This window comes from Nomascus leucogenys, chromosome 9, assembly GCF_006542625.1.
Source record: "Nomascus leucogenys isolate Asia chromosome 9, Asia_NLE_v1, whole genome shotgun sequence".
In the NCBI taxonomy this organism is placed as follows: Eukaryota; Metazoa; Chordata; class Mammalia; order Primates; family Hylobatidae; genus Nomascus; species Nomascus leucogenys.
The window spans coordinates 71,763,158-71,787,717 of record NC_044389.1 but is presented as its reverse complement, the minus strand read 5'-3'; the positions used below and the strand labels follow the sequence as shown (position 1 = coordinate 71,787,717).

Genomic DNA, 24,560 nt, shown 5'->3' with positions numbered 1-24,560 from the left:
TGGAAATTTTAAAATCTATCAAATTTTCTAGTGACAGCATGTAGAAGAGAAAGTTATTGAAAAGTCAGTTAGCTAATTTTTCAGACTGCAAATCACATATGTAGAATTATGGCTGTCTAGAAGTATGTTGTTTATGTTTATCATCAGTATATTTTTATAAGACAACTCATACGTAATTAGAAGCAGTAACAGCTACATAAAATAGAGCATTTTCATTTAAAACAATTCTGATGGGATAGGATGGAAGGAAGAAAATTTTGGTAGAATTTAGCTGGTTTCTAAGGAAGAGTAGAAGAGAAAACTGCCTCTGAAAAAATGAATAATGTGCCTGCAGTTTTAAACCTGAATCTGAATACGTACATTTTTCTTACAGCTGTGTGGAGTCTGGGAAGCAAGTCTGTGTTTTCACTTTATGCACTGTTGGTCCTATTAATGAATGCCACCAGGTGACTGGCAGTTTTCTGAGCCAAAGAAGCCTGTGTGTAGGATCTAGGGAGTCAGGTTTAAAAAAAAGATGTCAGCGACTTAAGACCCGTGTCACGTGACTCCCTCTACTTGCCAGCACTGAGGCTGTGGATCAAATTTCAACTCCAGGCAGTCCTTCCAGCCATGTGGGTTCAGCGGAAAGAGAAGCAAAACCACTCTTCCTAAAATGTTAGAAGCTGCTCTTTGCTTACCTTGGGGCCTTTGAATTGGGAGCTGTTTTTCACATCAAAGAATATGTGCTGAATGGAATTTTAGTATTTTGCTGTCGTTTTAATATTTTCGTCTGGTCTTCCTCAGTTCTTCCAGACGCTTCCTGAGAGGATGGGGGCAGGAGCTCTAGCCATCTGTGTAAGTATAGGCCTTCTTCTGTCTTCTGTGTTTACTGCCAGTTTTTAGGAGAGGGCCTTGCCTTCCCTGTTTTGATGAAATGTTTGTTTAACTTATTTTTCCTTCCCAGGAGGTGGGGAAAGATTTGTTACTTAAATTCCTATCTACTTAAATGGGTATTAGGCAGGATTTGGGATGGCATTCAGCATATTTGTGCACTTTAGTTTCCAAAAAAGGTGAAAGATGCATGCTGATTTATTCCGTTAAGTCAACTTGATTTAAAGTAGAGCACTTTCAAGCATTTTAGACTTTCTTGTCCCTGAATAGTTAAACATGAATGCTTCATTATAGAAATGCTATTAGAGAAATCTTGTGGCTAGCTTGAGAAGGAATTGAAGTAACCATTAATTTATTACTTTTGAGTATATGCATGACATTTTTCTGTTTTATATTTCTATTTTCATGTAGTAATTCTGGAGTTTCTGTTTCAGCATGATTGCTGAAAGTGATGGTGGAAAAGCTCGGTTGATAAATGTTTGTGTATCCTTAAACTGTAGAAATGAATGGTTGTTATAACACAGTAGCATTAATAAATAACACTGAAATAAAATCCCTGGGGAAATGTACATATTTCTGGGGTTTTAGAATTTTTAGAATTCATGAATTTCTAAATTATTCTGCTGGTGCTTGTACAAAATCTTTTGTAATAATCAAAAATTGTCAATTATCTAATTTACAGAATGCTGTAATTTAAATTCTGATTGTACTATATAGAAAATGCATATATCTGTATGAGAATTACACATATTTATATTTCAAGTTTCTATTGTATTCCATAGGGACATTTTATTTTCTAAAATGTATTAAATGAGAAATATCTTCTTCCTTATTATCACCTTAACTGCTCACTTAAAAAATCACACTCAGGCCAGATCCTCTTTTTTTGTGTGTGTTTCAGAAAGAGCTGCAATTTGCTGTAGCTTCTGATGGCATTCTGAAATGTTTAGAAATATCTGGGCAATTTTTGACACACAGACACCAAATGGTCACCAAATGGTCACCAGATGGTAAACCAGCCCTACAGATTAAGTTTTCTTAGTGAAACTGCAGGATGACCTTGTTTCCAGGCTCAAAACTTTTCAGCAGCGTGTGTGTCACTCTGTCTTCCTTTTAACTCTGAGGCTTAGTAGCATCCAGGTATCCATGTGGTTATTCTTTTTTTATCACCCCAAAGAGTTTCCTTCAAAATCTGATTTATCTGTGTGTAAAATACTGACTTTTATTTTACTGCAGAGGTGGCCCTTCTATTTTTCTAGCTTTATAAAAGAAACAATGTAGAACTGAAAATGTGTAGAATGAGGCAGCAGATTGACCTATTGGTCATGAAGATTGGTAGTCATCTCTGATGGTCTGATTAGATCTTTACTTCTTTCCCTTGACCTGCAATATATTGATCTCTACCTTGACTGAAATGCACACTGACTCATGTATAAAACTTTATATTTTCTCTTACTTTATATCCAAAGCATGTATAAAATTTCAGTTAAAGTTGACATAAAAATTACATAGTTTAAGAGATTATTCACTCTGGTAGATGAGTAATTCTCAATCATTTCTACCCTTCTCCTTAAGGTTGGCCTTTGATTGTGCTGTGTCTCGGTTTTACTGTAGGAGGAAATACATTTTCAACAGTTGTACCATAGCATGTCTGGAAAAAGATAGCTTTTGGAGAACAACAACAACAAAAATTTTAAACATCGTGACAAAAAAGGGAGAACTAAGTCACACATTAATACATTCAATGAGCCGATACACTACTTTTTACTTTGTGTAGGAATGAAGAGAAAGCTTTTCCACTGCCCTTCCTGCAATTTTATTGAAACAATTGGCAATAGATTAATAGCAGAAAAAGAGTTACAAATTTATTCATGTGTATATGGATATGAGAGTCCCTCAAATATGAGATTCAAAGAAGGGCCAGGTGGTTGAAGCTTAAATGCCTTATTTTTGGGGAAGAGAGAAGTAGGGAGCTGCAGGTAATTTTAGAGAGGTAGTAAATAATTTTTAAAGTGAATGAATGGGTTCAAAGAGCAATGGCCTGGGACAACGTTTCCCTGAGCTATGGTGAGGTGGTGGAAAGGTGAGGGGTGGAACTTCACTGTGAATGAAGGTTGTGTTTTTATGCAGATAAAGTCTCCCAGCCAATCTCTTGGAGCTATCCTCAGAAGAATAGATGAAAAGTCAGTGTGGATATGGTGACAACTTTTAGTCTCTTTTCTGATGGTTAATTTTTCATGGTTATTTGATGAGATTCTCAGGAAGTAGGTCTTAAGACAATTGCATTTCTTTTGGAAAAAGCTTCCTTAATCAAGTAAGGAAATTCCAGAGAGAGTCACTCTCAGTGCTTTAGGAAAGAAAAAGGATCAGAGAGACTGAGGGCAGGGCAGGAGAGTGGAAAGGCAGAGAGAGAGACCTTGGTTCTGAGGCTTATTTCTGAGACATTTTAATTAACAGTACCCAGCATTCCAAAGCACCATATTTTGGGGTATAGCTTTTTGAACCTCAACATTTGGGACTTACATACTTATACATATATGTAGCAACTGCTCAAGTATCCTGCTGCTGAAGATATTAATACTTCAGACAGTATAATAAGTACTAGATATTTGTAGTACGTATGTGTGTGTGTGTGTGTATGTATGTGTGTGTGTGTGTGTCTGTGTGTGTGTGTGTGGACTCTTGAAGTGGGACACAGATTGGTTCCAATAAACTCAGTTTCTATGTCCATCGACTAACCTACTTTATCTTCCTCATTTCTTTTCTTTTTTAAACTCTTTGCCATGTCGTTAGTGTTAAGAAATTTTGCTGCTCATGATACTATAGTTGGCTCAAAAATGTATTGCCAATCATGTGTACAAAGAAAATTTAGCTGCTTTACTGTAACAAATCTATTTTCAGTAAACCACCTATTCTGAGGTGGTGTAGGGAATTACAGTTGCCAATTCATGTTATTTTAGTTTCTTCTAGTTTTAAATGTCACTTTTGGATGATTCTCTCAGGTGAATCCTGAGTCAGATTTTCTGCTTCTCCTGCTCTTCTATCCAATGTGGCATCAGGATATATTAAAGATTGGTGGGCTGAAAGTGGGAGTTTGCATATTCTAGTGGATGAAGAAGGAGGAGTTGAAATGCATGTATAGATTCTTATCCTCTGGGTATTATGATTTCTGGTGAATTTAGGTTTCAAATCTATGACTGGTCAATTTGTGAATTGGTTCTCTTGGTAATATCAGTGCCTAACAGCCCACTCCACCTGATTCGTCCCCAGTTCATGCTGGTGCTGATAATTTCAAGAATGTCCCAGGCCTCGTAGCCTTTCTCTCTAACTTGGGGACCTCTGCTCCTGTAGTCTTACCACCTGGTACCATCAGCGACCTTCCACGTATCCCATAGCACAAGCAGGAATGTACAATCACGTTACAGAAAGGTCATGTGCCAAATTAAAATATGCCATTCATGGGATTTATTGAATCAACTTAAATCACAGCAAGAAGAAAGAGGAAAAGGATGAGGGTAGTTTATCTTCTTTGACAGGGCTTAAGTGGGAGGAAAGGACCACACTCCCTGAATTCTGTGTTACTTAACGTTCAAATGTCCTGTTGCTCTTGCCTTCTCTGCCATACCAGCCTTTCCTGATCATAGTAATTATCAGTTCATGGAAAGATGTATGGCAAACACCATTCTGATGAGGTCTCAGATGGAAATGAGGAACATGTTGTTGGAAACTGGAGGAAACATGATTTTTTGTTAAAAAGTGGTGAAGAATTTGACTGAATTGTGTTTGTGTTCTAGTATTTTGTGGAAAGAAGAACTTGTGAGCAATGAAATTGGATATTTAACTGAAGCAATGTCTAAGTAAAGTGCTGAAATGGTGGCTTGGTTTCTCCTCACTGCTTATAACTGTTTAACTGCTTATAGTTCACTCAGAAGAATAGATGAAAAGTCAGTGTGGATATGGTGACAACTTTTAGTCTCTTTTCTGATGGTTAATTTTTCACGGTTATTTGATGAGATTATAGTTTACTGTAAGCAGTTTCCTCCCCCTTGGTTTCTCCTGACTGGCATATGGTTCTTTGTACATATGTGAGAAGGGATAAATGACCTAAAGATGGAGTTGTTAATCAGAAAGGAAGCAGAGCTTAAAGATTTGGAAAATTCTCAGCCTATCCATATTATTAAAAATAAGATAGCCAGTGGGGAGAGAGAGTTCTAGGTGGGGAACACTAAAAGTCTGGCCAAGCCATTGTTTTATAAGGAAATTAATATGTATCAGCTATGTCAACAGAAGCCCGGAGCTATTCTCCAAGACAGTGGAAGAATTACCCCAAAGGCAGTTTAGAAATCCTCAGAGCTATTACTCTCATCCCTGGCCCAGAGTGCAAGTTCCTTGAAGGCAGAGTAGTTTCAAAGGAGGGACTACTGTGCCTGGTGCTTGTGGGACTTCAGAAAGTGCTACCCAGAACCTCCTTACATCTTAGGCTCAGTTCCCACACTCTAGTGCCACACTTCATAGCTGCCCCATTGTGACTCCAAAAGGCCCAGTGAAGCAAGGTGGCTGCCCTTCCAAAGGGTACAGGCAGCAAACTTTAGTGACCACATAGAGCTGTCTCTGCCAGTGCCCAGAGTGCATGAGACATAGTAGCTGGCTGCCTCTACACAGATTTCAAGGATAGGACCAACATTTCACAGAGCCACAGTGTGAGATTTAGGCAGAGAGTTGCTGCAGGACCAACCCACCAAAGCCATGGGGGCAGGAGCACCTAGAGACTTAGGGGCCCAACCTCTGCCCAGCAAAGATGTGGAGGCAGGTCCCAGTGGCCTGAAGGTCAGAGATTGAGCCAAAAAGGATTATTCTTGAGCCTTAAGGTCTAATGAAATTTGTTCCATTGGGTTTTGGATTTTTTCAGGACCTGCCATTCCTTTCTTCTTTTCTATTTCCCCTTTTTGAATGGGAGTGTTTATCCTATGCCTGACCTACCTTTGTATTTTGGAAGCACATAACTTTTTTGATTTCACAGGCTCACAGCTACAGAGGAGTTTGCCTCAGTATGAATTGTACCTTGAGTCTTACCCATAGTTGATTTGGATGATATTTAGATGAGACTTTGGATGTTAGACTTTTGAGTTGATGCGGGAGTGAGTTAAGATTTTAGGGACTGTTGAGATGGAATGAATGTATTTTGCATGCGAAAAGGATACGAATTTTGGAGGACCAGAGGTGGAATGCCATAGAGTAAATGGTGGTACCTCCAAAATTCACATGTTGAAACCTATTCTGCAATGTGATATTTGGAATTGAAGACTTTGGGAGGCGATTAGGTCATGAATGTGGTGCCCTCATGAATGGTACTATTACCCCTATAAAAGAGACCCCAGAGAGTTCTTTGACCCCTCTGCCATGTAAAGAAACAGCAAAAAGATAGCCATTTATGGATCCAGAAAGCCAGTCCTCATTAGACACTGAATCTGTAGGTGCCTTGGATCTTGGACTTCCCAGCCTCTAGAACTGTGAGAAATAAATTTCTTTTGTTTATAAGCACATCCAGTTTATGGTATTTTTTGTTGTAGTAGTCTGAACAGATTAAGACAGTCTGTTAAGCTACTTCCTTGAATATTACCTATATGTAGTTGTATCTGTCTTCCTCATTGTTTCTCTTGTTCTATATTTAGTAGAATCAAATTTTCTTAGGTAGTACAACAAACAAGTATTGCATAAGTTCAAGATTCAAGACCATGATGGTTATCTTTTTTTTTTTTTTTCTTGAGATGGAGTCTTGCTCTGTCACCCAGGCTGGAGTGCAGTGGCACAATCTCGGCTCACTGCAAGCTCCGCCTCCTGGGTTCACGCCATTCTCCTGCCTCAGCCTCCCGAGTAGCTGGGACTACAGGCGCCTGCCACCACGCCTGGCTAATTTTTGTATTTTTAGTAGAGAAGGAGTTTCACCATGTTGGCCAGGCTGGTCTCGAACTCCTGGGCTCAAGTGATCCACCCCATTCGGCTTCCCAAAGTGCTGGGATTACAGGCATGAGCCACCGTGCCCGGCCTGTCACGGTATCCTTTTAAAAAATTGGTCACCACAAAGAAATTTTTAATCAATGTTTTCAGCATTAACTCTCTTCTCACTGTGTGAGAAATGCTTTTACATACATTATTTAACCTATTTATGCCTAGTGTTCCATTATTGGAATGCTAAGCTTGTGGGAGTTATTTATATCCCACTGCTTAAAGTCATCATCCAGGTCTGATTTTTAGCAAGAAAAATTTGCAACCTTTGGCATAAATAGGTTAATTAAACTCTCATAACAATTTTTGTTGATACATAATGTTTGTACATATTTATGAGGTACATGTGATATTTTATTAAATGCATTGGCTGTGTAATGATCAAGTCAAGGTATTTGACTTGATCACCTCAAGTATTTATCATTTCTATGTGTTGGGAACATTTCAAGTCCTTTCTTCTAGCTGTTTTGAAATACACAATGCTTGTTAACTATAATCATCCTACTCTGCTATCAATCATTAGAATGTATTCCTTCTTTCTAACTGTATGTTTGTACTCACTAACACCTCTCTTTATCTCCCGTATACTCACACTCATAACACTTTTAAGTAGGTGGCTGAAGGCCCGAGAGCTCCTGGAAAATCCAAGGGTCCAAGAGTGGGTCTGGTGTAAGACCAAGGGTTCAAAAGCTGAAGAACTTGAAGTCTGATGTTCAAGGGCAGGAAGCACCCAGAATGGGAGAGAGATGGAGGGCAAAAGACTCAGCCAGTTTAGTCCTTCTGTGTTCCTCTGCTGGCAGCTGATTAGATGGTGCCCACCCAGACTGAGGGTGGGTCTGCCTCTCCCAGTCCACTGACTCAAATGTTATCTCCTTTGGCAACACCCCCACAGACATACTCAGGAACAATACTTTGCATCCTTCAATCCAGTCAAGTTGACACTCAGTATTAACCATCACAGACCGCATGGGTCATCCTTCTTTATTGTTGAGTTTGCACTTTTCTAAAGCTGCACATTCACCAAAGAGGCTGACATTTCCAGTGAGACTATACCAGTCAATGGCAAAACCAGGATTCAAACTCAAGTGCCCTAATTTCAGATCTAGTCCTTTCCCAATGATGCCAACCTTATCCAAGCTAATATGATTGTCTATGTCTCTATAAAATAGTAATCCTACAGTTGTTATTGTTAATTTTTAAATTGCAATTTGGAAAGAACATGTTCCTTTTCCTCTTATGCTGTCAAAAAATTGGTATAAGGTATAACTCTTTGTTAGCTGGGAGTCTCTTTGAGGGATTCCTATTTTTTCCAAATTTTTTATTAATGAAAAATATCAAGCATTCATAAAAGTTGAAAGGGCACTCTGTACACTGCCCACTTAGATTTAAAAGTCAGCATTCTGTGATATTTGTACTCATTCCCTCTGTCTCTTTCTATGTTTGTATACATATGCATATATACAATATATATACAGGCATAGACACTTCGTGTTTGAAATATTTTAGTATTTGAAGACATCATTACATTGCATCCCTGTTTCAGCATGCACCTCATAAGGATAAGGAATACTATAACTGGAATAAATTAGTTCTTACCTGACGTTATGATATGTTATTATACCTAAAATATTTAAAGTTACACTGTCTAATATCCAATACATTTTCACATTTTCCCAGTTGTCCTGATGAGACAATTGGCTGTTTTTATTTTTGCTTTTTTTTAAAGAGACAGTGTCTTGCTCTGTCACCTGAGCTGGAGTTCAGTGGTGTGATCATAGCTCACTGCAGCTTTGAACTCCTGGGCTCAAGTGATCTTTCTGCCACAGCCTCCTGAGAAGCTGGTGGTGGGAGGATTAGCCATCATGCCCAGATAATTAAAAAAAATTTTTTTTGGTAGAGATAGGATCTCACTTTGTTACCCAGGCTGGTCTTGAACAACTCTCATCCCTTTTTTTCATGTCAGTTATGCTTATATAAAGGTCTCAAACTCCTTGCCTCAAGTGATCCTTCTGCCTTGGCCTCCCAAAGTGCTGCATTACAGGCATGAGCCACCACACCTGGCCTAATTTTGCCTTTAAAAATGAGTAGACATTTTTTTTTTAGCAGTTTTACATTTACAGAAAATGACTAGGAAGTACAGAGTTCCCACATAATTCTTTGTCCTTACTTCCCAGTTTCTTCTATTATTATCATCTCGCATTGGTGTGGCACATTTGTTATAATTGATGAGCCAATATTGATACATTATTATTAAGTAGATCTCATAGTTTACATTAGGTTTCCCTGTTTGTGTTATGCATTCTGTGAATTTGGTAAAATGCATGATGACATGTATCCATGTTTTTCTTTAATAAGTGGGGAAACAATCAAGATTCATATATTACATTTGAAGGTTGTATATTTTAACTTATTTGAAATCTAGAACCAGTCTTTCCCTCATGACATTGATGTTTTGAAAAGTCCAGGCTGATACTGTGTTAGAATGTCCCTCCTTCTGGACTTGTTTCTTTTTTCACAGTCTCTTTTAACTTTTTCTTCTAGCTTCTGTATTTACTGTAAACTAGAAGTTAGGTTTACAAGCTAGTGAACATCACCTTAAAGATTTTTAGCAAGAATACTTGATAAATTATGTGTTCTTTATAATGCATCACATCAGGAGCACATGATAAGTCCTCTCATGATTAGTAATGATAAATTGTATCTTCTGGGTAACAAGTTAAGATGATTATAGCCAGATATAATTGTAATAGTGAATTTTTTCTTTGCAATAAGTATACAATCTCTGTGAGGTAATCTTTTTGACACTATGAAAATCTTATTCTCCAACAATCTTTCAGCTGATGATTTGGCAGCTGCTGATTATCCTTGCTTACATTATTTATTAAGTGATTGTGAGAAAAAATGGTGGTTTTCTAATTGTCATTCCTTCTACATTTAACTGCAGCATTCTTCTGTAAAGAAGGCCTTAACTTTTTTACCCCTTTCTCTCACTTATTACAGATTCAGGGATTTTTAATACACTATGTTATTAGTGTATTAAATATGTTAATACATAGGTTATATGTATTAATAAAAAATTTAGGTTAACTAAATATGTTATTATTTACAGTGGTTACTCTTGGTGCTCTAACTGTCCTAAATTTGCTCAGTGGGATTCCATTACACTGGCCCATAGGTCTTGTGGACGTGTCCCCTTAGGCCTTGAGCATTTTTTTTATTGCTTTCTGGAGTGAGATGTCTCAGGATCACCTTGTACTTTCCTTGCACTACTTTTATTTGGTGATGGGGTGGCTTTCTATCTTATACATTCCTTGTTAGATTTATTAACCCTAGCTCCAGTTCCTAAGAGTCTTGGAGCACATGGTTCTGAATTTAACCAGCAATGTAATCTGATTATCTTTCAAAGTACTTTAAATATATGGGCTTTAAATTTGTGAAGGATCACCATAAGGAAATACAGGCCATTGATTTCAGTAGTCTAAAATTGGATTTTGTATTAAGTTAAACAGAGCTGCATACAGGTAATGTTGGCCCCCTTGGGCCCTTGCAGAGCTGCCAGTATTAAAGGTTCTGGCAATACCATAGTGTGTCATCATTAAAAGCTCTAGCACTGGAGCCTTAAGGATCTGGGGTTATGTTCTGGCTCTAAACCTTACCAGCCATGTGTATTAGTCTGTTCTCACATTGCTGTAAAGAACTACCTGAGACCGGGTGCTTTATAAAGAAAAGAGGTTTAATAGTCTCCTGGTTCCACAGGCTGTGTAAGGAAGTATGGCTGGGGAGGCCTAAGGAAACTTACAATCATAGTGGTAGGCGAAGGGGAAGCAGGTTCATCTTACATGGCCAGAAGAGGAGGAAGAGAGGAAAGAGGGAGGTGCTACACACTTTTAAACAACCAGATCTTGTGAGAATTGACTCACTATTACCATCCACCCCCCAGTCTAATTACCTCCCACCAGGCCCCTTCTCCAACACTGGGGATTACAATTCAAGATGAGACGTGGGTGGTGACTCAAATCCAAATTATATCATTCTGTCCCTGGCCCTTCTTAAATCTCATGTCCTTCTAACATTGCAAAATATAATCATTCCTTCTCAACAGTCCCCCGAGTCTTAATTCATTTCAGCATTAACTCAAAAGTCCAGTCCAATGTCGCATCTGAGATGAGGCAAGTCCCTTCTGCCTATGAGCCTGTAAAATCAAAACCAAGTTGTTTTTTTTACCAAGTTAGTTTCCTCCAAGATAAAATGGGGTACAGGTGTTAGGTAAATACATCCGTTTCAAAAGGCAGAAATCAGCCAAAGCAAAGGGGCTACAAGCCCTGTGCAAGTTTCAAACCCAGCAGGGCAGTCATTAAATCTTAGAGCTCAAAAATAATCTTCTTTCACTCCATGTCTCACATCCAGGCCACCCTGATGCAAGGTGTGGGCTCCCAAGGACTTGGGCATCTCTGCCCCTATGGCTCTATAGGATACAGCCCCTCAGTTGCTTTCCTGGGATGGCATTGATTGCCTACAGCTTTTCCAGGCACACGATGCAAGCCGTCGGTGGATCTACCATTCTGGATCCCGGAAGATGGTGGTCCTCTTCTCTCAGCTCCACTAGGCAGTGTCCCAGTGGGGACTCTTGTATGGGAGCTCCAATCTCACATTTCCCCTCTGCATTGCCCTAGTAGAGGTTCTCCATGAGGGCTCCACCCCTGCAGCAGACTGCTGCTGGACATTCAGGAGTTTCCATACATCCTCTGAAATCTAGGTGGAGGTTCCTAAGCCTCAACTTTTGCCCTCTGTGCACCCATAGGCTTAATATGTGGAAGCCACCAAGGCTTATGGCCTGTACCCTCTGGAGCAGTGGCCTGAGACATATCTTGGGCCCTTTTAGCCATGGCTGGAGCTGGAGTGATTGGGACACAGGGACCAGTGTCCTGAGGTTGAGCAGAGCAACAGGGCCCTGGGCCTGGCCCAGGAAACCATTCTTCCCTCCTAGGCCTCCAGCCCTGTGATGGGAGGGGCTGCTGTGAAGATCTCTGAAATGCCTTTGAGACATTTTCCCCATTGTCTTGGCTATTAACATTCAATTCCTCTGAATGTTCAGCTGCAAATTTCTGCAACTGGCTTGAATTCCTCCCTAGAAAATGGAATTTTATTTTCTACGACATGATCAGGCTGCAAATTTTCTAAACTTTTATGCTCTGTTTTCCTTTTATTAATAAATGTAAGTTCCAGTTTCAGATAATCTCTTTGCTCATGCATATGACCATACACTGTTAGAAGCAGCCAGGTCAAATCTCAAGTGGTTTGCTGCTTTGAAACTTCTTCTTCCTGATACCCTAAATCATCTCTCTTAAGTTCAAAGTTTCACAGATCCCTAGAGAAGGGGCAAAATGCTGCCACTTCCTTTGCTAAAGCATAACAAGAGTAACCTTTACTCCAGTTCTCAATAAGCTCCTCATCTCCATCTGAGACCTCCTCAGCCTGGACTTCATTGTCCATATCACTATCAGCATTTTGATCACAACCATTCAACAAGTTTCTAGAAAGTTCCAAACTTTCTTTCATCTTCCTTTCTTCTTCTGTGCCCTCCAAACTGTTCCAACCTCTGAACATTACCCACTTCCAAAGCTGCTTTCACATTTTGAGGTATCTTTATAGCAATGTCCACTCCTAGGTACCCCATTTGCTGTATTAGTCTGTTCTCACATTGCTGTAAATGTGGGTTGTGACTCAAATCCAAATTATATCATTCTGTGCCCGGCCCTTCACAAATCTCATGTCCTTACCTGAGACTGGATTATTTATAAAGAAAAGATGTTTAAATGGCTCACAGTTCTGCAGGCCATACAGGATACAAGGCTTGGGAGACCTCAGGAAACTTACAATTATGGTGAAGGCAAAGGAAAAACAAGCATGTTTTACATGGCCAGAGAAAGAGGAAGAGAGGAAAGGAGGAGGTGCTACATACTTTTAAACAACCAGATCTTGTGAGGACTCACTCACTATCACAAGAACAGCAAGGGAGAAATCCTTCCCCATGATCCAATCACCTCCCATCCAGCCCTTCCTCTAACATTGGAGATTACAATTCCACATGAGATTTGGGCAGGGACACAAATGTAAACCATATCACCATGTAAACTTAGGCAAGTTTCTTTTCTTGGCACCTCAATTTTCCTTTTTTGTTTTTTCCCTTCCCTCTTCTCCTCTCCTTCCTTCCTTTCTTTTCTTTTCTTTCTTTCTTTCCTTTTTGTTGTTCTTGTGCTTTAATTTTCTTATCCCAATGGAAATAGCTAAGAGTACATACTGATAAGGTGATTTTGAGACTTAGACACATTTATTTTTTATTTTTTGTCTTTTAAATTTTAGATTCAGGGTACATGTGCAGGTTTGTTACAAGGGCATATTACATGATGCTGAGGTTTGGGCTTCTATTGATTCTGTCACCCAAATAGTGAACGTAATATCCAACAGGAACTTTTTTAGCCCTTTTCCCTCTCCCTCTCTCCTCCCTTTTTCTGTACCCAATGTTTCACTCCCACTATATGTGGGAACATGCTGTATTTGGTTTTCTGTTTCTGCATTAGTTTGCTTAGGATACTGCCTCCAGCTGCATCCCTGTTGCTGCAGAGGACATGATTTCATTCTTTTTTATGGCTGCATTGTATTCCATGGTTTATGTGTACCACATTTTGTTTACCCATTCTGCCACTCATGGGCACCCAAATTCATTCCATGTCTTTGATATTATGAACAGTGTTGCAATAAACATATGAGCACAGATATCTTTTTGTTAGGATGATTTGTTTTCTTTTTTCTTTTGAGATATAGTCTCACTCTGTCACCCAGGCTGGAGTGCAGTGATGCGATCTCAGCTCACTGCAACCTCTGCCTCCCAGGTTCAAGTGATTCTCCTGCCTCAGCCTCCCGAGTAGCTGGGATTACAGGCACCCACCACTACACCTGGCTAATTTTTGTATTTTTAGTAGAGATGGGGTTTCACCATGTTGGCCAGGCTGGTCTCAAACTCCTAACCTCAGGTGATCCACCTGCGTTGGCCTCCCAAAGTGCTGAGATTACAGGCATGAGCCACCGTGCCCAGTCGATTTATTTTCCTTTGATGTATACTACCCAGTAATAGGATTGCTGGGTTAAATGGTAGTTCTATTTTTAGTTCTTTGAGAAATCTCTAAACTGCTTTTCACAGGGGATAAACTAATTTACATTCTTACCAACAGCATATAAATGTACCCTTTTCTCTGCAACCCTGACAACATCTGTTGTTTTTCAACGTTTTAATTATAGCCATTCTGACTGGTGTGAGGTGAGATCTCATTGTGGTTTTGATTTGTGTTTTTCTAATGATGAGTGATGTTGAGCATCTTTTCATGTTTGTTGGCTGCTTATATGTCTTCTTTTAGGAAGTGTCTGTTCTTGTCCTCTGCTCATTTTTAATGGGGTTATTTATTTTATTCTTGTTGATTGGTATAAATTCCTTATCGATTCTAGATATTAGTCCTTTCTTGGATGCATAGTTTGCAAATATTTCCTCCCATTCTGTAGGCTGTCTGTTTACTCTATTGATAGTTTCTTTTGCTGTGCAGAAGCTCTTTAGTTTAATTAGGTCCCAATTGTTATATTTTGGTTTTGTTGCATTTGCTTTTGAAGACTCACTCATAAATTTTTTGCCTAGCCTGATGTTCGCAAGGATATTTCCTAGGGTTTCTTCCAGGATTTTTATAGTTTTAAGTCTTACACTTAAGTCTTTAATTCATCTTGAGTTAATTTTTGTATATGGTGAAAGGTAGGGGTCCAGTTTCATTATTCTGCATATGGTTAGCCAGTTTTCCCAGCACCATTTATTGAATGGGGGCCCTTTCCCCTTGTTTATTTTCGAGAGACATTAATTTTAAACCATGTACAACAGTGTCTGTGATACAGTCAGTCCCTTCTATGTGTTAACTTTATAAAAACTCAAGGCTTCTGAAATTTGTCCTATTTACTGTATTGATGAAAGCCGTCTTTATTCAGGTCTTAATATCATAATTATTGGTGTTGCTTCTGAACATACCTTACTTTGTATTAAAGAGACCATGAAACATGTAAATAACTATTTTTCTCTGCTACAAGAATATGGAATTTGTTTCTCATTTCTAGCAAGTGCACTCATCTTTACAGCATGTGTTTTTTATTCTCACCACTATCTATTTGGAGACAGTGTTAAGACTGTGGCCCCTGGACTCAGCTTGCTTGCCTGAGTGTGACTCCTGGTTGCACCACTTCCTTATGCTAACTGGAGCACTTTACTGGCATCTCTGTGCCTTTTGTGAAGTGGGAATCACAAAAGTATCTTCCTTCCTAGGGTTTCTTTTTTATAGGATTTAATGAGTGAAGCCATTTGAAGTATTGGCAGCCCTGACTGGCATAGACAGTAAAGACTCCATAAAAGTTCACTGTCATTATCATTTTAATTTTTTTCTTATCTCTTAAAACTTTAATTTTCTATTTTCTCTGATAATTTTAATTTTTTTCTGGGTATTTTAATCAATTAGAGAGAGAGAGAGAGAGAGGAGAGTGTGTGTGTGTGTGTGTGTGTGTGTGTGTGTGTGTGTGTGTGTGTTGTTACAGAACAGAAATGAGTTCTGGCTAATTTCAGCATAAAGAAACTTTACTGGAAAGTTACTGGAGCAGCTTACCAAATGGAATGAACAGTGGAAGAATGAACAATGTCAGAAAGAGTCAATGAAGGACCATATCCTCTGCAGTGATGCAGATGGCAAATGCGATCACCCATCTTGTTAGAGCACTACAGTAGTACTCATTTTCTGTCTTTATGATAAGCCACTCAAGCTTCAGTGGTTTGCAGGAGAAGGAAATCTGATTCACCTGGTGGAGAGACTGAGCCCCCCGTCTTCCCTAGAGGCAAGGCAATCATTTTGGGTAGTATTGTTATCAAAGCTGTTCACAGTGAACATGCAGTCATTCCCCAAAACACAGTCTGGATTTGTTATTTGGAAAAAGGACAAATGGAGACTAAGTGTCCCCAAACCACAATAAATATTTACTACAATCAGTGTATTTTGTTAACTATCCTATTTTCTAACAAAAATAAAGGCATCAACAAGGTCAGCAGTACTTAATTATAAAAAAGTATACTGGTATAAAACTCAGGAGATCTGGACTCTAGGCACAGCCGTTTTTGACTGAAACTACAACTTTTTAGGTCCTGATTTTCTTACTACTAAGGCGATAGTGTAAGAATTAGAAGGCTCCTAAGGATTATTCTAACAGTAAAACCTTAAGGTTCTGTGGTTGTCTTTGTTATGTGGGAACCTATATTGTTTTTATGCACACACAAACACACACACACACCCATGAATATGCTCCAGATAGTCCAGTCTTCACACTCAAGTGATGCATGGGAATTTATATGCAAACAAAAGTTTAAACAGTTAAGGTAGACTCAGAATACCTTAATTAGTAACTTTTTTTTTTTTTTTTTGAGATGGAGTCTCGCTCTGTCGCCCAGGCTGGAGTGCAGTGATGCGATCTCGGCTCACTGCAAGCTCCGCCTCCCAGGTTCACACCATTCTTCTGCCTCAGCCTCCTGAGTTGCTGGGACTACAGGCGCCCACCACCATGCCCGGCTAACTTTTTTTTATGTATTTTATTTTTATTTTTTGTATTTTTAGCAGAGATGGGGTTTCACCATGTTGGCCAGGTTGGTCTCGATCTCCTGACCTCATGATCTGCCTGCCTCGGCCTCCCAAAGTGCTGGGATTACAGGTGTGAGCCACCGTGCCTGGCCCTAATTCAAGGTTTTAAACTCAAATATAGACAGAATTTCTAAGAAAACCTTGTGAATTTCTAGGAATAAATCAAGGAATTGTGATAAGTACATATAAAGTTATTTTATCGTCATTCAAAGGTCATACTTACAGATTTTAGAAAATTAGAGATGTATGGAGAATAGTAATTAGGTCATCAGAATATTCAGCAATGAAATGTGTCTCAACCATGTTTCCCTTTTAAAAAAGTAACCTTTATAGAGATATTTACCACAGGAATGATTAATTAGCTTTCCATTACTTTAAGAAGAAATCAGAATAATAATTCCTAGAAGAAAGAGGAGGAGAAGGAAAAGGATTATGACAATCAGTACTCAATGAGTATGCCAGGCACTGTTCTTACTCCTTTATGTAAATGAACTCATTTCTGCCTTGTACATTTCTATGACATACAAACTCTTGGTATTCCCATTTTATAGATGAGGAAATTGAGGTACACAGAGGTTATATGACTTGTGCAAGGTTATAGCTAATAAGAGTCAGAATGGGATTTGATCCAGTCTTGTTCCATAGTCTATGCTCTAAACCACTATGCTGTATTCTTTGTGTAAGCAGATAAAATAAGATAAAATGTATGTAATTTAACTTCACTGTCAGCTGTTTTTAATGCTACACTTGAAATTTTTTTTTAAGTTTTGTCATTACTGGTTATTTTTTAGCTGCTTGCTCACCAGATATACCTGGTTGAAATTTCCCATGGATTCAGTTGAAGGAGATTGATGCATTTATAAACCTACAAGAAAAAGAAATTATTAACTGTTACAAGTTTGACTTAATTAACAAAATCATAAATTCCTTGGTAACAGAGATCATGGGTTTTGCCCATACTGCTACTACTCCATAGTAGCTATCCCATGACTTATTTATAATATTAATAGATACTAAATCTGTATTGTACCTTTACATTGGCTGAAATTTCACTGGAGAAATATGGCTTTCAAATATGACCTATAAAAGATGCAGATATGTTAGTAAAAGCTGACCTGATTCTGAAGATTATACAATTTAAAATCAAATTGAGATGACAAGTATCCTACTCAAAGATTATAGAATTAACTTGTAATTATCTTATGTCACATATAGCATTTATAAGTTTGTCACTATAATTGTACATAAACTGCACTATAACATTAATATAAATCTATTATAATTAAGGAGAGGAACATGGACGGACCTAGAGCAAGATGAAACTGTCTCTTACTAGTTCTCTGATTTTACCAAATAACTTAACTCTGGTTTTTGCTTCCTCAACTCTAGATTGAACGTAATGTTTCTACTCTTAGGATTCTTTAGTGACTAAATGATGGTGATTTAAGTCATTTAACAGTATTTCCACATTGGTAAGCTGCTACATTCATTCTCAAAAAGTGGAAGCTTCCTCCAATTTTACTGCTTCTGCCCCCAAATAAGACCATTCGCATTTTGCCATCTCTCTTTTCAGTGTTTGGTTTTATTAACATATACAATAACATTTATATAAGACACATGCTTAAAAAATTCCTCTTTGCTTGGATGCAGATTTTTATTACAAGGAAGAAACAAACTCTTATGAATTTTTCATTATGTTATTAACTTGAGGTAATTGAATCTAAGTTGCATTTTTATTTATAATATATATAATACAATCTTGTTGAAAAATTTAAAATTGCGACTACCTAAATGTTGTTTCAAAGATTTGAGGGCATTTTGAACCTCAGTAAGAACTGAGTTGATATTATGTTCCAGAAGATTACTGAGATACTTACAGATGTAATCAAATCAGAGAACTATAATGGTCATTATACATGAAGAATGGTCATTCTAATTTTTCCTTCTGACACTTTAAATTAAAGCTACCTTAAAATGACACTGAGACAAATTTTTGTCTTTAGAAACATCTCATTGTTTCAGGATCTGCCTGGTGTTTCACTGTTCTTATAAATGTTTTATTTTCCTGTTAACCAGGTACTGCTGAGTCACACCCCTTGGTTACTATAGTAATGTATCTTAGATACGGTAGTGTATTGCTCCCTCTCAGCTGCACACTTCATTTGTGGCTTTAGGTTTTTTATTACTTTTCACTCCTTTTAACCATTATATCTGAGCAACGTGTGAGAGATGTTAGAGATTTTGATTTGAGTTGAAGTAAAAATAAGACCACAACTATTCATCTTCAAACACATTTTAATTCAGGTGTTTCTGTTGTGACCATGCAACCTCCTGTGGTAAATATGACTGACTGCTCTTTTTTCTTACGCTCTTTTAAGCAAAGTAAAGCAGCGGTTCGGCTGAAAGAAGACATGAAAAAGATAGTGGCAGTGCCATTAAATGAACAGAAGGATTTTACCTATCAGAAGTTATTTGGAGTCAGTCTCCAAGAACTTCAACGGCAGGGGCTCACCGAGAATGGCATTCCAGCAGTAGTGTGGAATATAGTGGAATATTTGACGCAGCATGGTGAGTTAAGTCATGCTTTAATCTGTTCATTTTCACAGTCCCTTGCATAAACAAATTATTTGTGTGAATTATTTCATAATGTATGATTAGACTATCCTCTAAAGCACCTTCATTAGAATATTAAATTATTGTGTAATATACTTTTCATTTAAAAAAGGGCATTACTGCTTAACATGATCTTGACAGTACTAATTTGATCAACCATAGAGCAATCACTTTAATGATAGAGATTTCTAGTTTGGAATGTTTCCTAGTTTTAAATGCTAAAATACACTGTTGTAATATTAATAGTTTGCTAGATTAATTAAATTCCAACTGATAGTCAATAATTTTTAATGTAATCAAACATGTTTTTGGGTATCTCTTTTACCTGAGGTCAATCATGAACTTATTCAATGCGTTGACTATCCTCATACACTTAGAAGAGACACCAAACAACTATGATGTAAAGCTTACTATGCGGGGTGGTGGGGGGTGGTTTCACTTATTTTTGGAGTGATAAAATTAAGCATGTAAAACATTTGGAGAATAATATAGTACATTACACAGTAAAAAGATAAATTATATCTCATTTAGTTATTGAGAGCTTTTTGATGATTTTGTTTAAAATAAATCACAAGTCTGGATAATTTGAGAGAATGCGTCTATATTCCCTACATCTTTTTTTAAGAGATAGGGTCTGGCTGTGTTACCCAGGCCAGAGTGCAGTAATATGATCATAGCTCACTGTAATCTCATACTTTAGGGCTCAAGTGGTCTTCCTTTCTTAGCCTCTCAAGTAGCTGGGACCACAGGTGTGTTCTACCACACTGCCTGATTTTTTTTATTTTTATTTTTATTTTTATTTGTAGAGACAGGTTCTCCCCCAATATTGCCCCAGCTGGTTCTGAACTCCTGGGCTCAAGCGATTCTCCCACCTCAGCCTCCCAAAGTGTTGGAATTATAGGCATGAGCCATGATGCTCAGTCATGTAGGGATTTTTAAATGTAAAACTTGAGGCTTCAAAAATATTCTGTACAGTAGTCCCCCTCCTTATGCATGGTTTGGTTTTCCAAGGTTTCACTCTTACCTGTGACCAATCATGGTCCAAAAATACTAACTGGAAAATTCTAGAAATAAACAATTCATCAGTTTTTGGGGGCTTTTTTTTTTTTTTTTTGAGATGGAGGTTCGCTTTTGTAGCCCAGGCTGGAGTGCAATGGTGTAATCTTGGCTCACTGCAACCTCTAACTCCTGGGTTCAAGCAATTCTTCTGCCTCAGCCTCCCAAGTAGCTGGGATTACAGGTGCACACCCAGCTATTTTTTTTTTTTTTTTGGTATTATTAGTAGAGATGGGATTTCACCCTGTTGGCCAGGCTGGTCTTGAACTCCTGACCTCAGGTGATCTGCCTGCCTTGGCCTCCCAAAGTGCTGGGATTCCAGGCTTGAGCCACTGCACCTGGCCAACAATTCATCAGTTTTAAATGGTGTAGCCTTCTCAGTAGCATGATGAAATCTCCAGCCATCCTGCCACTTGGGACCTGAATCCTCCCCTTGTCCAGTGTATCCATGTGTATCCATGTGTATATGCCACCTGCCTATTAGTCACTTAGTAGTGGCTTCAATTTGCAAATCGATCATTGTGGTATCACAGTGCTTGTGTTCAGGTGACTCTTATTTTACTTAGTAATGGCCCCGAAGCACAAGAATAATAATGCTGGCAATTCGGATATGCCAAAGAGAAGCCATGAAGTGCTTCTTTTAATTGAAAAGGTGAGTTCTCAACTTAATAAAGGAAGAAAAAAAATTGTATGCGGAGGTTGCTAAGATCTATGGTAAGAACAAATCTCTCCCAATTTTTCTATTGTATTGCTTTTTTTTTTTTTTTAAAGGGACAGAGTCTTGCTCTGTTGTCCAGGCTGGAATGCTGTGATGTGATAGTAACTCATTGCAGCCTTATATTCCACGGTTCAAATAATCTTCCCACCACAGCCTCCTGAGTAGCTAGCATTATACAGGCATGTGCCACTGTAACCTGCTAATTAAAAAAAAAAATTTTTAGAGGCAGGTCTCGCCATGTTGCCCAGGCTGGTTTGAACTCCTGGCTTCAAACAATCCTTCCACCTCAGCCTCTTAAGTAGCTTGGATTATAGATGTGAGCCACTGCACCTGGCTCTATTCTGTTTTATTATTAATTATTGTTGTTAATCTCTTACTGTGCCTACTTTTTAAACTTTATCATAGATATGTATGTATAGAAAAAAAACAGTATATATAGGGTTTGGTACTATCCAAGGTTTCAGGCATCCACTGGCAGTCTTGGAACATATCCCCTGTGGGTAAGGTGGGTCTACTGTATTTTGAGTAATTTGTTTCAGGCCATATCTTTCCAGGATTACAAATCTCTTCTCCCTTTCTGATAAGAATCATTTATTGGAAATGAGTGAGAAGCACTCATCACATGTTCCTCTATAGGAACATATATCAATTTTTGACAGGGACTCTATGGCAGATTATTCATTCTGCTGATGGCTAGACGTTAATTGAAAAAACATCTATCTGCTCTGGTTACTAGGCATGTAGATGAGTGATATGTTTAGGCTTTGTGTCCCCACCCAAATCTTTTCTTGAATTATAATCCCCTAATCCCCACGTGTCAAGGGAGAGACCAAGCGGAGGTAATTGAATCACGGGGGTGGTTTCCCCAGGCTGTTCTCTGATAGTGAATGAGTTCTCAAGAGATCTGATGGTTTCATAAGGGGCTCTTCCTCATTCGCTTAGCACTTCTCCTTCCTGCTGCCTTGTGAAGAAGGCGCCTTGCTTTCCCTTTGCTTTCTGCCATGATTGTAAGTTTCCTGAGGCCTCCCCAGCCATGCTGGACTGTGAGTCAGTCAAACCTCTTTCTTTTATAAATTACCCACTCTCAGGCAGTTCTTTATGACAAAATTATATTTTTTTTCTGAAAACTTAACAGCCAGGTTTCTGTTCTTACTCTGTAGAATTTTTCTCCTTATTAAAGGAGGTAAATTGCAAAAAGGCCAGATTCTTAGAAAACAGCTCTGGATTTTATTCAAATACTTCAAACATTTAAACACAAACAGTGTTACACATAGCATGACAGGAAGATGGAAGTTTGGCCTACAAAATCTTGAAGCCAGGAGTTACAACCAGCTTTAACAGGATTTATTTACATACTTGGTTTTGATTAAGACTGGGTATCCCACTGAGTTAGATACAAATGGATTTCTAGATCATTCATTTCATCTGTTAAGTAGGGTTGTATAGTTCATTTAGATGTCCAACTATGGGTACCTAAAATAATATTTTGGTTTTGGCATAATCAGTGTTGTTTCTCTCAACATTAATTGGATAATAGTCTCTTGATCATATTTTTATTGTGTAAAAATATTTTACGTTTTTAATTTTTTAAAATTTTAATATTTTTTGAATAGTTAATAAACTTATGTGGTTAAAAATATAGGAGAGTATATGGTGAAAAGTCTCTCCCTACAAACTGTCTCCTGACCTTTGTTTTCTCTCTCTAAAACAGTATTACTGTACCTGTTTCTGGTATCTTCTTAAGATGTTTCGTGTATATATAAGTATAGGTCTGTGTGTTCTTTTTTCCCTTTTATCACAAATATTGCACACTGTTCTGAATCTTTTAAATATCAGTGTATTTTGGAGATTGTTCCATATTGCATAAAGAGCTTTACTCATTTTTAATTATTTTCTTTTCCTCTGCACACTGTTGTACCATATGTATATATCATGTCTTTAAGCAGTCCCATACTGATGGGCAAATGGATTGTTTCCAGTCTTCTATTGTTTACAAACAATGATTCCATGGTTAACCTTTAACATATGGCATTTCAAGCACATATGAGTGTGTGCATAGACTGCCTTTCTGGAAGTGGACTCCTGGGTGGTCAGAGGATATTTGCATGTGTAATGAACTCTGTCAGAGCTGAAACAATTTACACTCACACCATCAACATATGAAAATGTTGGCAAAATTTAAATTAGGGATTGATTTTCTTCTGCCCCTCCTTAGCATACTGTTAGTTATACTTTAACAGGGTGTATTCGGGTAATGCAAACTAAATATTTTATTAAGTTAAATCAGTCGCTCTTAATGAGGGATGTGAAATAGAATTACTAGTGGAATCTTCATAATACACATGCATTGCCCACACCTCATATCTACTGAATCAGAATCTTGACTGGGCAAGCTCAGGTAGGCCTGGCACCTGTACTTTGAAAGGCTATGTAGTTAATTACTATGTAGACAAACACAAGCCCCTTCTTGTACTTGAAACTATCATGTTAATAAACCAAAGAAATTATGTAAGATTGAAGGGTAGTATAAAGTTTGAGGGCATAATACTTCAATTTGTTTAATTACTTGGCAGTTTTTTTCAGGTCAACAAATATTTACTGTACACCTATGATACACAGTAAGCACTGTGTCAGGCATGGGAATGGGACTATAGGGGTGACCGGTCATATAATTCAATCACAGGTTGGTATTTTGGTTATGCTTTATTTTATTTTATTTTTATTTTTTTTTTATTTTTATTTTTTTATTTTTTCTTATTATACTTTAGGTTTTAGGGTACATGTGCACAATGCACAGGTTTGTTACATATGTATCCATGTGCCATGTTGGTGTGCTGCACCCATTAACTCGTCATTTAGCATTAGGTATATCTCCTAATGCTGTCCCTCCCCCCTCCCCCCACCCCACAACAGTCCCCGGAGTGTGATGTTCCCCTTCCTGTGTCCATGTGTTCTCATTGTTCAATTCCCACCTATGAGTGAGAGCATGCGGTGTTTGGTTTTTTGTCCTTGTGATAGTTTACTGAGAATGATGTTTTCCAGTTTCATCCATGTCCCTACAAAGGACATGAACTCATCATTTGTTATGGCTGCATAGTATTCCATGGTGTATATGTGCCACATTTTCTTAATCCAGTCTATCATTGTTGGACATTTGGGTTGGTTCCAACTCTTTGCTATTGTGAATAGTGCCGCAATAAACATACGTGTGCATGTGTCTTTATAGCAGCATGATTTATAGTCCTTTGGGTATATATCCAGTAATGGGATGGCTGGGTCAAATGGCATTTCTAGTTCTAGATCCCTGAGGAATCGCCACACTGTCTTCCACAATGGTTGAACTAGTTTACAGTCCCACCAACAGTGTAAAAGTGTTCCTATTTCTCCACATCCTCTCCAGCACCTGTTGTTTCTTGACTTTTTAATGATGGCCATTCTAACTGGTGTGAGATGGTATCTCACTGTGGTTTTGATATGCATTACTCTGATGGCCAGTGATGATGAGCATTTTTTCATATGTTTTTTGGCTGCATAAATGTCTTCTTTTGAGGAGTGTCTGTTCATGTCCTTCGCCCACTTTTTGATGG

At 38.2% G+C, this 24,560-nt stretch overlaps 1 protein-coding gene across 4 annotated transcripts in view; it reads left to right on the top strand.

The window, feature by feature from the left end:
- Positions 1–576: 576 nt before the first annotated feature.
- FAM13A (family with sequence similarity 13 member A) overlaps positions 577–24,560 on the top strand; it is a 330,683-nt gene continuing 306,699 nt past the window's right edge. For 3 of the 4 annotated variants that reach the window (XM_030819120.1, XM_030819121.1, XM_012499468.2), the window contains exon 1: positions 18,876–19,154. In XM_030819120.1, the coding sequence (XP_030674980.1) occupies positions 18,908–19,154 (247 nt within the window). In that variant the 5' untranslated portion in view covers positions 18,876–18,907. Of the gene's footprint in view, positions 835–18,875; positions 19,155–24,560 lie in introns of those variants that run through there. The other variant, XM_030819119.1, reaches the window with a different exon arrangement.